The 14,553-nt window shown below is 40.0% G+C and overlaps 1 protein-coding gene across 6 annotated transcripts in view; it reads left to right on the forward strand.

Moving 5' to 3' along the window:
- The first annotated feature begins 62 nt into the window (after positions 1–62).
- The window catches only part of LOC111265132 (adipokinetic hormone/corazonin-related peptide receptor variant I), a 36,206-nt gene continuing 21,715 nt past the window's right edge, over positions 63–14,553 (forward strand). The window contains exons 1-4 of one of the 6 annotated variants that reach the window (XM_086970303.1): positions 63–364; positions 9,446–9,502; positions 9,905–9,999; positions 12,485–12,646. In XM_086970303.1, the coding sequence (XP_086826429.1) occupies positions 12,491–12,646 (156 nt within the window). In that variant the 5' untranslated portion in view covers positions 63–364; positions 9,446–9,502; positions 9,905–9,999; positions 12,485–12,490. Of the gene's footprint in view, positions 759–9,445; positions 9,503–9,904; positions 10,000–12,120; positions 12,229–12,484; positions 12,775–14,553 lie in introns of those variants that run through there. The other 5 variants (XM_086970311.1, XM_086970298.1, XM_086970293.1 and 2 more) reach the window with 5 other exon arrangements.

The following is a 14,553-nucleotide window of genomic DNA, read 5'->3' on the forward strand; positions in this document are numbered from 1 at the left end:
CTATTGAGGTGAACTTCAACGCGGTCTCAGGCCGCGCAAAGGAACTACAAGTAGTGCAGCATTCGGCGCCTAATCGACGGTTCGAAGCCTTCCTTACAGCAGCACGGAAGAAAGGAAGTGTAAACGCTATAAAAATGCAGCTTTGTTCAATACTTATCACGTTTCTTGCTGGCCCACCCTTAACGAATGCTAAGGACGAAGAATCGTGTTAGGCATATTTACGTGTCGCTAGAGCCATTGTGAATTCAAAATGTGACTCGTGAGGTAGCCCAAAATAAAGACATACTTACCTAAGAATACGTGGCGTAACTGAGCCAACTGAAATCCATGACAAGTGAAAAGCACTGGAGAAACGACAAGCAAAGTAAGTAAAACAGAGTAAATCAAGAGCAGGCGCTTCCTTGTTGCGTTGTGGATGATTACAAGAATCGTTCGCAGAGCGTGTAACTTATCTAGCTGTTAAAAACAATACACTCTCGGATATTCGTGCTTTGTTGTGCGTGTTGTTGGTCGGCACGTTTTGATGTTGCTCGATGAGGTCGGTCGCTGTCTTGAGTGAGATGCTCATCCAAACGTGACATTGGCGGGCCCAGTTCTTCGTGTCGTCAGCAAGGTGTTACTCTCTCGTGGATTGATAGCGCCAAATCGAGAAAAATATGGCTACCTTTGCAATCGCGGATGATACACTTCATAACGAACTCAACCAGGGTACAAGCATCCCGCAGGAGTTGAGCTTCAACAAAAACAACCTCGTGAAGGTGGGTCTCCCGACCTGATGAGGCCTAGATCTACATACAGAGTGTACATATAGCAACCAGGAATGTGTACATGTAGTTATGCATACCTTATTAAATGTGTGTATTTATCTCCTTTATCTGTTTCCTCGGATGCGAATCAGTCAACTTTATTTAAAGTGGCCCCTGAAAAAGTTGGTTTCAATTACAAATTAAGAAAAAATTGTGAGTCATTCCTCTTGTACATTTCGGACGTTTGTGTTATCCATGAAAAAACGTGCTAAAAATAAGATTTTGTTTACTAAAAAATATGTATATATGAATCAAAAGTTCTTCTCGGAACGCTTTACTCCGAAAGCACTAATGTACGCTGTTGCTGCTTAGGACAACTGTGACATAATTTCTTACTGCTTGAAGTATGTACAAATCGTAATAAGCCTTATATATATAGGGCTTATTACGAAATATAAATGTAAGTAGCAAAGCAGCTGACACAGATGTCATTCTTTGTACGTACTGATCAAAAAACGTGATAAAGGCTAACTAATAAATGTCATTGAATAGCCTAAATAAACGTTTGAAATTTTACGTTCAGGTCTACTATTAACTCTGGCCTTCTCTAGCTTGAAACGAAGTGCTTCTTTATTTAGTTTTGTAAGACAAATATTTGTGTCTCGGGCCGTCACTACTTATATGGTCTCCGACAGGCTTCTTGTACAAGACTTCTTTTGGGTTCCGAAGTATTTATTGTGGATGCCTTATCAACCTCTCATGCAATCCAGAATGTATGACTCTCACTTTAGTTGATCGTTAAGTCAGTATAAAGAATTGCAGTAGGCCGTCGTCTCTATTAGCCCAGAGAAAGCACAAGATAAACTACTAAGTGGTTGTTCTTAGTATATATATATATATATATATATATATATATATGTAATACATACAGATCTTACGCTAATAAAGTATCTAGAGTCTCAGATAATTTTACAGGTTTCGCTGTACATACATAAGTTGACCGTATGACTGGTTATTACGGTTACGTATAGCAAAACAATGTCCATATAATTCATATTGTACACCATCTACGTTCGGAGATATTCGGGCCGTAATGCTAATAATGTACCTAACGTTAGCTTGAGAGTTTTACGGCGTACCACGAACGACTATTTGCTAGTAGTGTTACATCAACGAAGTAAGCTTAAGGACGATTCTGTACGCTGTGCTGGTATGCATAGTAGGTCATCCGATCAATTCAGCATTCGTCATTCTAAAATTGAAGGTCAAAAAGTTTTTAATACCCATTAGATTATATATATATTAACTAGACGTCCTTCCTGTGAATCTATTGCCGCATGGAAACGAGCGTCTCAATGTGTATTTGTCTATGACAACGCCAGCGCTTAGTTGTTTTTATTGTTGCCTTATTACGAACTTAATGGTCAGCAATACGATGATTTGTTTCAAGGGATCCTCAGCTTAGCGCAGTAGAGCTACGAAAATGAGCCAAGCTATATAAAGAGTTGTGGACGTATTGATTCAGCACGAGAGCTCGTGCCTACCAGAGTGCTCTATACACAGAGGATCTGGTGGGAAAATATTGCCTTTAGCTTCGTTCGTAAAATCAAGTCTGGCCAGGATAATTGATATCATGTGATCATCCGTATTCACATTTGATGTTTAAACCTAAAATTCTATTAGGACATGATCAATATCTTCCTTGACTAAGTAAAAACCTTTTTAACTTGTTGTTAATATAAATAGCTTTAAAGAGTTGCGCTTTGAGTGTGGGTTGAAAAGCTGGAACAACAACAACAGCTAGGCCTTACCAAACCTACTCACCGTCCCATCCTCCCGATCACATCGATGAGAGATAAAGTAGTACAAGGACGCTGTTCCCAATGCATCGTTCGGGGCCGCAGCGGCTTGAAGGACCCTCCGCACGAAATTGCAAATGGTTCCAGAACGGACCACTTGAGTAGGCAGGTGCTCAGGGAAGCCAGAGTGACCCTCTCGCCTACTACAGCGGCAAATTACCTTGCTGCTTTGGAAGCGGAGCCAAGCTGAGGAGAGAACGGTCACCCTAATTTTTTTATTAGTGTTACTATTTTCGACATCCGCGCCATTACGCATACACATTCTCGGTAGTCGTATTTTCTCAAACAACGGTTACTTCATTTTGTGTACTTCAGCCATTTTAAATCGAGATCAGATTTTCTCTTTGGCTGAATCTGAACTCCGGCGGAGTTTAGTAAGAATCTATTGCTAAGTTGCCCTAAGTTGAAGCATTTTTTTTGCTAATCACTAGTTAAGGGAGCACATGCGGGGAAGCCTTGGTGCAGCCAAGCGCTTAACATCGTAGAGCTATAGAGTGTATGTATTTTCTATGTGAGTAAAAAGACGTTTGGTAATCCGTGGTGACTTTTTTTTTACTATGTTTGAACTTTCGTCACAGTCCGATACAGCAGCTTCAGAGTTAATTATGCGCTATTGGAAGAAGGTCATGCTGCTTGTGTGTGAGCATATTCGTATTATTTCATAAATAATCAGCTGTAATTTAATTGTGTGTACGACTGTCGACGGAAGTTTTTCTTCGTCAAAGTTCACACTGAAATTCAATGTGCAACGGAGCTTGAACGGCGGTAAACGGTATCGTCTATTGTCATTAGTGTGAATGTTTTCGTACGATACACGTTATGAGCTGTCAGCTTCCATTGCTGTCTTCTTATTGATATTCTCGTGCAAACCTGAGCAGGCTAAAAAAAACTTGAAAAAATTGATCAGTCTATTTTTACGGCGTGTAAATGTTCAATTACAATAACGTCACCTTTTCAAGGCCGAGATGTACAAGACCGAAAAAGTCGGTTTATCGCTGTCATATTATCGGATGCGTCTATCCGCATGAGGGTTGGCGCAGTGCCGTATCCAGAAACGATTCAAAACAAGGTAGGAAGACTGCACTTTCTTTGTTGTCGATCCGCATGATCGTAATGATGATGTAAGTCACTTTACCTTGTCCGCTTACCTCGGGTGTCCTATCTTTTCTATTATTCCGATACCGTCCTGGCAGCGTTCCTAAAGCATGCGAAGAATCGTCTGTCTTGTGATGTTGACGATGGTATCATCAGCCCAGTTGAGCATTCTTTTTCAGTGCGCTTTGTTTAATCGATACGAAGTCTTTGATAGCGTCTGTCGTCTTCGTTTTTTTGCGTTTCGGGAAGTTTGTTATGGCTATCCCTATACTTTCATGTTACTTTAGCAAGTTGACTGTGAGCAAATGGATTCTAGAATCTTCATTCATTGGCTAATAAATCTGAAAGAAAGATAATGCGGAAATACATTTTGAACGCAATGCCTTTCCTTTACTAATCGTGTCTCGTCACTTCCTATGAAAAGTTCTCAGTCTGTAACGGGATTCGACGCTGGCCCATTTCCAAATCTGCCTAAAGCAAGAGCTAAGCTAAAAAACTCGGCCAATTTGAATTTTCAGGCTCTTAAAGCATATACATATAAATATATAATATATATATATAATACGAGACATTGAAAACGCCGGGGAAGATCCAAAAAAAATGAGACACATATTAGTTTTATACGATACAGTTGTTTTTACTAGATACACATATATACATACAATATATTCCTGTTCGAAATGTTTCTATCGTTAGTATCGTTTTGTAGAAATAATAACTGATTAGATATCAGTGCTTGCCCCTTTTTTTTACTGTTGCTATTCTCATGGTGTCTTCCTAAGCGACAAAAGAAATACTGATGTAATGGAGCACACGTAAGCACTCTCGTTTTACGAGAACTCTTCAGACGCCGCTTTGTCGATGAATTGAAATACTTATTACATAGACATTACGCCATTACGAAGCTGTTCGAGCATGAACGCTTATTCTTTACCTACCTTTATCTCATAAAATTTTATTTTAAGTACAGGCTTCGTACCGCGACAGAATTTTCCATAGACTTTGATTTACCTTCGAATAAGTTGCCTTGCGTCATGTCCTTTTTACGAAACTATCAGGAGTTGTGTCTGTAATTTTCCACAATTTTGTGAAGTTTATAAAATGCACTCTTCTGTGATAAGTCGTAGACTGTTAACTACCCGTAGCGAATTGTGCGTTATCAACTTAGTAACATCATCCCGCCTCGACTTATCTTAGGACAATTTTTGCCTTAAGACCAAAGTTCGGGAATAGGGTATAACTTCCTATAGGTCTTGGAAGGAAAAAAAAGGAAATGACGAGCACATTATACCTTCTGGCGATTTCCTCCCGAGTAGACAGCGGTGGGATTTAGGTACAGTTTACTGCAATTTATAATCTTAGTAACAGCACATATCGTGAAACTTTCCCGTCGTGGTGAGCAATACATTTGGGATAATTGCGTTTGATAAAGTCTTCTCTGACTTAATATGATTATATGGCTGTGCAATGTGGTGCATAATATAGAAAAAGAAGACTATACGGCGACGTGTACGTGTGAGTTATCTAATTAACAAAACAGGAGGGAGGAAACGGAAACGATAGAGGCTGCAGACGATTTCGGATTTGCTTGCTTTGTGACATTGCCTTGGATAATAGTCGGACACGTCCTAATGCATACTGGAAGGAAAACGTGTCGAAAGCGTATGATTTCAACGACGTTCCGCATAATCCACTGTGGATACTTATCGGCATAAGGCATCATATCCAGTCACAGACACTGGATACTGAGTGTTTTTAGTTACTGTGAAGGTACCATACATGGTATACGAGACTTGCAGTAGCAGATGTGATCTAGATAATTCTCAATTTTGACGTAGAGATGCGTGCCTCGATTGTTAAAAATTAGGTGTGAGCTCAGCTATCAACCAGCCTTGGATTGTTCGTGTGATATAAGCGAATAGAAGTGACTGTATCACAACAGATTAAGCTTAGCATATCGTTAGTATTATTAATGAAGACTCGCAATGGAATCTTCCAATTAACGTTTTTTCCAATGCGTGTGTAACAGCCCGTAATGGATGTAATAAACACAGCGTCCCACAAAGAACTCCCCAATGAAATTCCTTGGACTGCCTAAAAAGGGTGGTAAGCCGGCGGTTGGGAGAGCCAGCAGGGTTGTAGAGAGCTTGTGTCGGCGTCAGATGCTGCGTCGCAAGGCGAGCACTTCTCATGAAAGCCGCTTTTCATTTGCCTCCTGCTTTATATTAGGCATAAGCTACTCCGCCAGAAGGAGCTCAGTGTGCCAGTCGAATGTGGGCAAATTCGATTCACAGTTTATAAGCGGCACTGTTCGAAATTAATCAAAGCCTACTAGTTACCATGGAGACGTGTGGAATAATAGGTGTGATTTTCAGGCGAAAAGTCAAAGGCAAATTTTCTCAGGCGTAGGATTTATCAATAGTACCCCAGGACGAATTGATCTGTCAGCGTCTGATTCCTATATTCAAAAAGAAAACTGTTAGATCTATCATCACGTTAAATAAAGCTAGTTAACAACAATAGACTATGACACTAAATATTCTAAACTCGTTTTGCTCATGGTTTTATTCAAGGATTCCGTTGCGAAATTTATTTATTTATTTTTTTTTTTTTTTAGCGAAAATAGTAATATCCCGCGTTGGGCTGAGAAGCGCTAGTCTGAAGTAGAAGCTACGATTTTATAGGAACGGTTGATGAAAGATGTTTACCGCCCGTAATATTATTCCAGATAGTTTTTGTCACACTGTTATCCGTAAGCCAGCATACTTATCATTAGATGTATTATCTGTTATATTGTACTTCATGTTATAAGATCACACACAATTTAACGCTGGAGATCTGTTACTTTAACTACAAGGCGAGTTTAGATCTAATTTAAAATCGAACATGTAAATGCTAATAACGCGTCAACCAGCCGCGTACACCCAGGAACGCACGCGCATTAAATTGTTCACGTGGAAACGGATCCAATATAAAGGCGTACTACAGGCTTTACGTCGGCACCATACGCTCGCCTACGTTTACACCTAGTTCGGGTCGACAAACCGTCAAGGACATGAACGCATACGAGGGATCATCACAAAGGGAAAAATGTAGTGGTCTTTATTCCCGCAAAGGGCCGATTGAGTAAATATCTTGATAAAAGTCCATTCATGATATCAAGAGCACCGGAAGGACGGATGGCTCCTCTTAGCCATTACAAAGATTTTATGTCAACATGTAGAAGAGGCGTGGTCGCAAAAATAGATGAAATACGAATATAATATAAAGAGACAAGGTATACACTTTTAGGCTAGACGATGTGGAAGCTGCGATGCTGTTACATTATGTACTACTAAGGCAAATTGAAAAAGCGCGCCACTAAAAAAAATCGGCAATGTAAACTGGTAGTCCTAGAGTTATAGGTTGGTAAACCCCTACAAACAGATCGCCAAGGCCCTATATCAATCCTTAATTGTCGGACAGCTGAAGACGTCGCACATTCACGTTGCACATTTAATATACTGGCATTCATCAATATAGCATATCACAGTACTCATTTAATGCTCTTCCAGGCATCACATTTTCTTTTGTTTATCTCGGATGAGGGCTTAATTGTAAGGTACTCGTGTTGGCTGGTGTAGCCCATTTAGTCAAGGCTGACTGAACGCCTTGTCGCGCTAATTTAGGTATCCTGTGACGTTAATTCTCGCCGCCCCGCGTCCATAAATAATAGAAAAAACTGCCTAAAGTAAAAATATTAAGAATACTAATGAAGTTTACGTATAAATAACATTTTGTCGGCTCAAAACGATAACTCGTCTAATAGACCTCTAAGGGTTCTATAAGCCGGCTTTAAAGTCAGTTACGGCCAATCAAGATCTTACATATTTACATAACATTGATTTTACTTTCTTTGTTGGAAAAAAGTCTGGTTTATTTACATGTGGCTGTGACTATTTCGCATAGCGCATAATGTTAAGCGTTGGCCTGATGCTCGGATAACTTGAACTAAAAGCTGAATTCGTTAGAGCTCTACAATCTTAACCGATAAGTTCTAGCCGAATTATGGAAAAACAAGACTTTTGTAAAAACACGAATTTTGAGTCAAAATAGCTGCGGATCCAAGAAATGGATATACAAATGTTTTTATTTATCAAAACACGTCCAAATAAACATTTTACAATGTACGAAATAGATCTAGAATTCAATAAAGCTTTTCTGTGCCTAGAGCTGCTTCGGTAAATCTAATATAAAATGCAGAAGGCTGCATTTTAAGCAATAAATCCTTTACGACGTAGAGGGTAAGGCTGGATTGTGTTGGCTTGCCAGAGCGAACGTCCTACGTTTGAGCTTCCGCTGATGCTCAGTGACACTTCAAGACTCGTTAGTTCGCTGTAGGTAGGTTCGATTAAAACACACATGTTCATCAGCGCCAGCCAAAAGTCCATTGAAGGCGGTTTTTATCAAGTACGCGAAAATGAAGACCGAAAAATTCGATATTAGCAGAGAAAATAGACTCCATTGGTTTCATAACAAGGAGCTGCGTCCATACATTGCTACGCCCTTTTTGAGAACGGGGCACTAACATCCATCGTTCCGCGGAGCGAAATTAAATCTCCGCGCTGTCCTTAATCCTGGGCTACCAATATCGGGTCGATCTCGAAGCCACTTCAACGATGAAGCTTTTCATCTTAATTTCTTTGCTCATAAACCTTTTACCAAAAATATCATATATGTATAGATTGATCGAGTCGGTAGAGCCTCCCGCTCTGCTCTCATATCTAGACAAGCAGTACAGCGTATCAAAATCTGTTTCATCGCCTGGCAAAGTTACTATTAGAGGTCTAATTAGAACATAAGGGAACATTTTTTCCCAAAAGGGTAGATGCGGAACGTTATAATTTTGTACAGGTAATACGTAGCGGCAGGCGTAACGGATTACATTCAGGGCCGGCGAACATTGAATGCAATTGATTGAGTGCCACCTAATCAACTTCTATCAATTTCTGTTTTTTGTTGTTGGGCGCTGTAGTTATAACAATAAACGTATTGCAAAACATAATCTGCTTTAATGACAGACCACTAGCAAGAATGATGACACGCAAATATGTGACCTCATCTATACTACGGTAGCCAAAATTGTCTCCAGTCAACGTTGTGCCCAGCAAATCAGGTTTGTTAACATTACATATGCATTGGTGACACTTTTACTGAATTGGATATTCTAGTCTATCTATTGCTCAGCAATAAGTTGATGACCCAGCCCAGAACTCTATTCAGATCAGTTTGATGAGGTCTATACGATAGCTGAAAAACTCGATCAGTTCATAATGATGATAGTCGTCATGATGCCTGATTGGAGCTTAGCTTTCTGGATCTGGAGAACACTTGTAAATTCAGCTTCGATTGATAGAAACGCTGATTAAATGATTTACCTGGGTAGCAGCAAGCACTAAATCGTACATCTGCTTTCTCAGATCACAATGAAGATATGTCCATCTATGCTTCGGAACATACGGACGCATCTGCTTCAGCGACTGCAGCTGGCCGTTAAAACGACAGCCAAGCTATACCTTCTTCTAAAGCCTGACCAATTATACACGCTTCTCGACAACCACAGCTCTTTATGCTTTAAACCTGACGACGATCTTTATGATGAAGTTATAAAATTAATCCTAGTTATATTTCTATTGCTCGCACAAAAATTATCGGTCTTCGCAATTTCTCAAGGAACGAGTTAGTCACCCTTTGTCACCTTTACAGCCTGGTCTCCGCCCAGCGTACCGATCGCATCCGTATGATATTTTCCGCGTGACTCAGGTGAGGAAATTTATGCGTTCTAGTCCTCAAATTAGAGGCTTAGAATATATATGAAGCTGCTTTCCGTCTCGTCCTTTATGCTTTGACGTTTGAGTCATAGACAGCTGTCAATGACATGTGAAGATCACGGCGGCAAAAGAAACCGGACTTGACCTAGAGCAAGAATAAATAACCGTAGTCTTTTCAAGCTGAAAGTATTATATACACAGGTGTACATTTGCTGTGAACAACGTCAGCATATGGTAATGGAGCTCAACTGGGTCACTCTCCACATTAAAGGGATCATAGGCAGTCCATTGTTGAAGGCAGAAGTTGATATTAGAATTAAGAACACTGCCAGTTCGTGACGGTACAGCATTCATTTTTTCTCACATTATTATTAATTGTTCCCTTTGCGCGAAGGATCGCTTGGACTTATTTGGATAACCCAATTATCAGGCTTCAGAGAATCAGGCACTCGGCCAAATTGGAATCAAGCTGCTACGACTTGAAAATGAGTAAGTTAATCCAGGTAGCATGGTGGTTTTCAGTAACTGATACAACCCTATCGAACTCTGAAGTACGCTATACTGACTACATCGTTAGTTTTTCGATAAGTTATTTATTTGCAAACGTTAAGATTGCCATAACTACTACTGAATTCTAACAAAATTTTAAAACTGGCAAATGTTCAGAATTGTACGTCAGGGCTCTGAAATTTTCACGAACGGTGTTCCCCTGCAAATGATTGATTCATACATTGCATTTTTATGAACATAAAGACATTTATAAATACTGACAGTATAGGATTTAGGATGGCTGGGCTAGAGAAACTTTCCCAGCGTATTACTTTCCATCTTATCCCATACAACTTGCACATTTACATAGTTATAGGGTAAGATTATCTCGCTGAGCGGTCAATATGAACTGCTGGCCAAAAACCTCACAGTGTTGAGCGCTCGGCTAAGCTGTTGGCTTCTTGGCTGATGAGTTTCGACGTTTCGATGCTTTTTGCAGTACCGGAGTGCCAGATCCTAACCTCGTTTCGTTTCTGTTTGCCCCTAAGGGTATAGGTCCCACCTGGCCTTGCGGTCGCAGTTTCAGTGACAGACTTAGTATTAGACTATGTTCGACCTAAATGATTATGGTAGCAGGACGTAGTAGGCGTCTTAACGTTTCCAGGGGATATGGGGAACGGCTGTGGTACGTAATTTGTAATCGCCGCATTCATTGAATGTTGGCAAGCAGAAAAGTAACAGTTACTCAAGTCTGCGTATGCCATACAAAGTTGCTTGTATAAACTGGTTATATACATTTATCAAATTGGAACGTAACCACATTTCTAATATTCTAAGACGTCGAAGCTCATTTTACGAAGAATGCATATATCCAATAATATTCCGACAATCTGTAGAAACGCTGTCTTTTCATTAAGCTACATCATATTATTACTGTGACACTGTTTTCCTTAGATGACATTAAGGCAACGGGGTACAAGAAAACGATCTAGTTCAAATCGCTCTTTTAAGAAATGATTTAGCTTTTTTTTTACGGAAGGTTTTTTAACCATTCTTCATCATTACACCTAGCATGCTAAAAGCGTAAAAACAAAATAACTTACGTGAAAAATCAATAATCAATTAGATAATAGACAGTATAATCCTGACACAGGATTTATAGCGTGTTCACATATCACAACCGCGTGTTCTTCTCCAATACTAAATTCGTTATTTAGTCGAGCTTTCATAGTTTTCGTAGTAGGATTGCATGGCTTTAGCTGTGCAAATCAACTTCGTCTATCGTGACACTACAGAACAGTAGTGGCAGAACTCTTATGGGTAGGGTGATGTCTAGAATAAGCTGCCTAGAAAATGGATTTAATTTTTTGAAAGGCCCGAATCCATTTAGGGATTGAGTACCTGAAAGAAATAGCAGTGCGACATTTCTCAGGTACGCGTGACTTCGATATGGCTGTTAGAACTACTAGGCGCAAGGGGTGATACAGGCATAAGAGGGTTCCACGGGGGGTTACTTGCGCTATACAAGCAAAGTGATATGACTGCCTCTGTTGATTCTTCCATTGTAAAGAATGTCTGCGCAACCATCGGATCAGACGGGGTTCGAAACGTTCTAATTTCAGAGAAGCAATCCAATGCAGACAACGTGTCGCAAACAGTCTCCAAACAGTTAAATGGACGGCTCTTAATTCTTCGTAAAAATAAAACACAGAAGCCTTTACAGACACGGGTATTCTATTCTGGTGGAACGTATTTGTTTTTGTACTTTGATAATGAGCTAATCGGCTATTCTGGGTTGAGATTCGAGTAGAAGGCCGCATATTTAGTTCGAGCTAATAGGGAATGTCGTTCTTCTTTGCACCACTATCGTTCGAATGCACCCGTTGATCACAGAGCCGTCCCTTGACACTTCTAAGGGTGATAAATAAATAAATAATTAATCGTGTAATAAATCGGGTTAAGGCAACGCCTCCTCGTTCGATTCAAGTTCTCCAATGCGCTTTTTTTTTGTGCGCATTGAGTATGAGAGGTAATACACTATACAGTGTACGTTATGTATAAACAGCTATGTACATACGTGGACAAGTCATAAGATTCTTAATAGGACACACGAAAAAAAGAGTCAAATCTGACAATTTCAGAATTACTCTTAAATCAGGGAGCGTTAATCTTTTGAATGGCCAGTTGAGAGTAAACGCACCGGCTGCATCGTTCTAGATCAAAAACAATGTATATAAATGTGTATTTCTTTTTTTATAATCAACAACGATGTAAATTGTGTGATATTGCGGAATTTCTCTAGCGAACTCTACTTTCGTTCAACCAAAGGCCTAAATCTCAGATTTGTATCATTTAAGTTTTTAGGGTTGGCTATTTAAGTAGCGTAATGTAAGTAAAGAATGAAAAATAGAAAGGTGCGGTAAAGACTCTCAAACTGTCAACGTACGGCAATTTAACATGCTTTTTCGATCATGTTGACCTGCAGGTGATCATGTATATAACCATGTTCGTCATTGGGGTGTCTGGAAACGTGCCAGTATTCTTGTCGCTCATTCGGAATCGACACAGAAAATCACGAATTAAAATGATGATGTTACATCTGACGATAGCGGACCTCATTGTCACGTTCATCATGCTGCCGATAGAGGTGAGCTTTTGCTGCGCCAATCGTATGAAGATGTTTCGTTAGATCGTATGAGTGTAGAAAGAAATGCGTCCAGTAACAGAGTGACGACTCCTATTCAACAGATTTGCGCAAGGTACACAGGACAACAGGTGAGCAAGCTACCTAATGACTAGGCGCACAAATAATTGATGTGCACTATTTTGTTTCCAAAGATTTTATATACCCTTTTTCTCCTACTTTTTCCAGCTTCTGCAACGGCCTATCGCGTTACGTACTTAGTCGAAAAGGCTGAAAATGCAAGTTTCATCAATACTTATATTAACATTTGAGAAACACCATCACAGATTGGTCAGCCCATATGCATTAAATACTAAATAATTAGCCTGCTGCCACCATCTTCGAAGCAGAAAGAACAAAAAGGACCTTTTATAGTATTTGGTATAGCAGCCGAGGCACCATTCAGCACTTCATACGCTGCGTCTACTATCGCCTAAGCATGCGGCTTTTCAAAAGTGACGCTCGGTGGGAATCTTCCAAATAAAACTGTAATACGCTGCGACATGCCTACTTGATGTAGCGAGGTTTATATATCCGGAACGTTATGCCGGACGCTGCAAGAACTTCGTTACCGTCTTCTTCAGTATTGGCCCATATTCAAGAATAGTGAAGCCACGACCTGTGCAACACTCCTGAGATATTTCAATACGTTTAGCCTGAGGTTAAAGGACTCGTGGAATTTTGCCCTCTGTTGAATAGGGCACGGCAACGTTGTCTAGGACGACTGCCTCCAATGCTAGCAACTCAGTTAATTTAGCTTGCGTTAGATTTAGATATTTCAGGCTTGAAAAATGCGTCTGGAAAACGATGCGTAAGCTGAGTGGTCAAGCGGTTTCTCGGGTCGATAATCTAAAATAACCGTAACTGATCTCTTTTAGATATTTTTGCTAAGAGCCTTTTTCGGCAAATTTACTTAAACTCCAAGAACAGCCCTAAATGTCGTTTAGCGACTATATGTTCTAAAAATAATCGGTCTTCATTGCCTTTTATTAGTTGTGAAGTAGGCTTTTCCGTAACTAAGAAATCACGTCAAAACGTAAATAAAATCCTTCATGTGTGTCGTCCTCTATAAGCTACAAATCTCTTCTGCAAGGGCAATTGCAGCAGGGAAGTGAGAGTTATAAAATACGGACGTTGTATAGGCAGCTGCAATTATGTGAACATTATTGCAGAATGCTTAATTGTCAAAAAATGAATTAGGTTGATGGGTATTTCCATGCGGACAATATTAAAAGCTAATTTCTAAGAATCACTAGTCTCGTATGAGATATACATATCTCGCACACACTTTCTGACTGTACGAGCTTCTCGAGAACCGTAAGGCGATTCATAAAAGCCGGCTTCTATGTATCGAAGTCGTAGGTTATCTATGGAAGGCGTGCAGCTTGAGCAAGAATTGGCCGGGGACTCACTGGGTTTTTCAAAGTACTTCATATATCTGTAAAGTAAGCTCTCGGTCTGCTCTAGGGGCCGCCCCTTCCGTCTCGGTTAAATTAGCCGTCCTGCTTTACGATACCCTCATTCGCGGATTCGGCTTTTTCTGCAGTGAGAACTGACAAAATCGAACTCTACGTTGCGGTGACGACTTGACCTTACTTGTTCTCCACATGTTTATGTATTCCGCGTTATTAGATTACTCCATGTCCAACTTGTATAGGTATTTGAAATAAATAATGATTATGATGATACTTTTACTATATTTTAAGTGGTATAGCTTTAAATGGAGTCAATTTCATCAGTAATAGTAGTGATAATGGAGCTACCAATGTCCCCTTGATAGTTCCCTAAGGAGTTTAGAAAGACGAAATTCCCGGTGCAATATGGTGATTCATTTTCGCTGCACAATTCCGACGATACATATGCAGCTGCTC

This window comes from Varroa jacobsoni, unplaced genomic scaffold (genome assembly GCF_002532875.2).
Source record: "Varroa jacobsoni isolate VJ856 unplaced genomic scaffold, vjacob_1.0 scaffold_101, whole genome shotgun sequence".
Classification (NCBI taxonomy): Eukaryota; Metazoa; Arthropoda; class Arachnida; order Mesostigmata; family Varroidae; genus Varroa; species Varroa jacobsoni.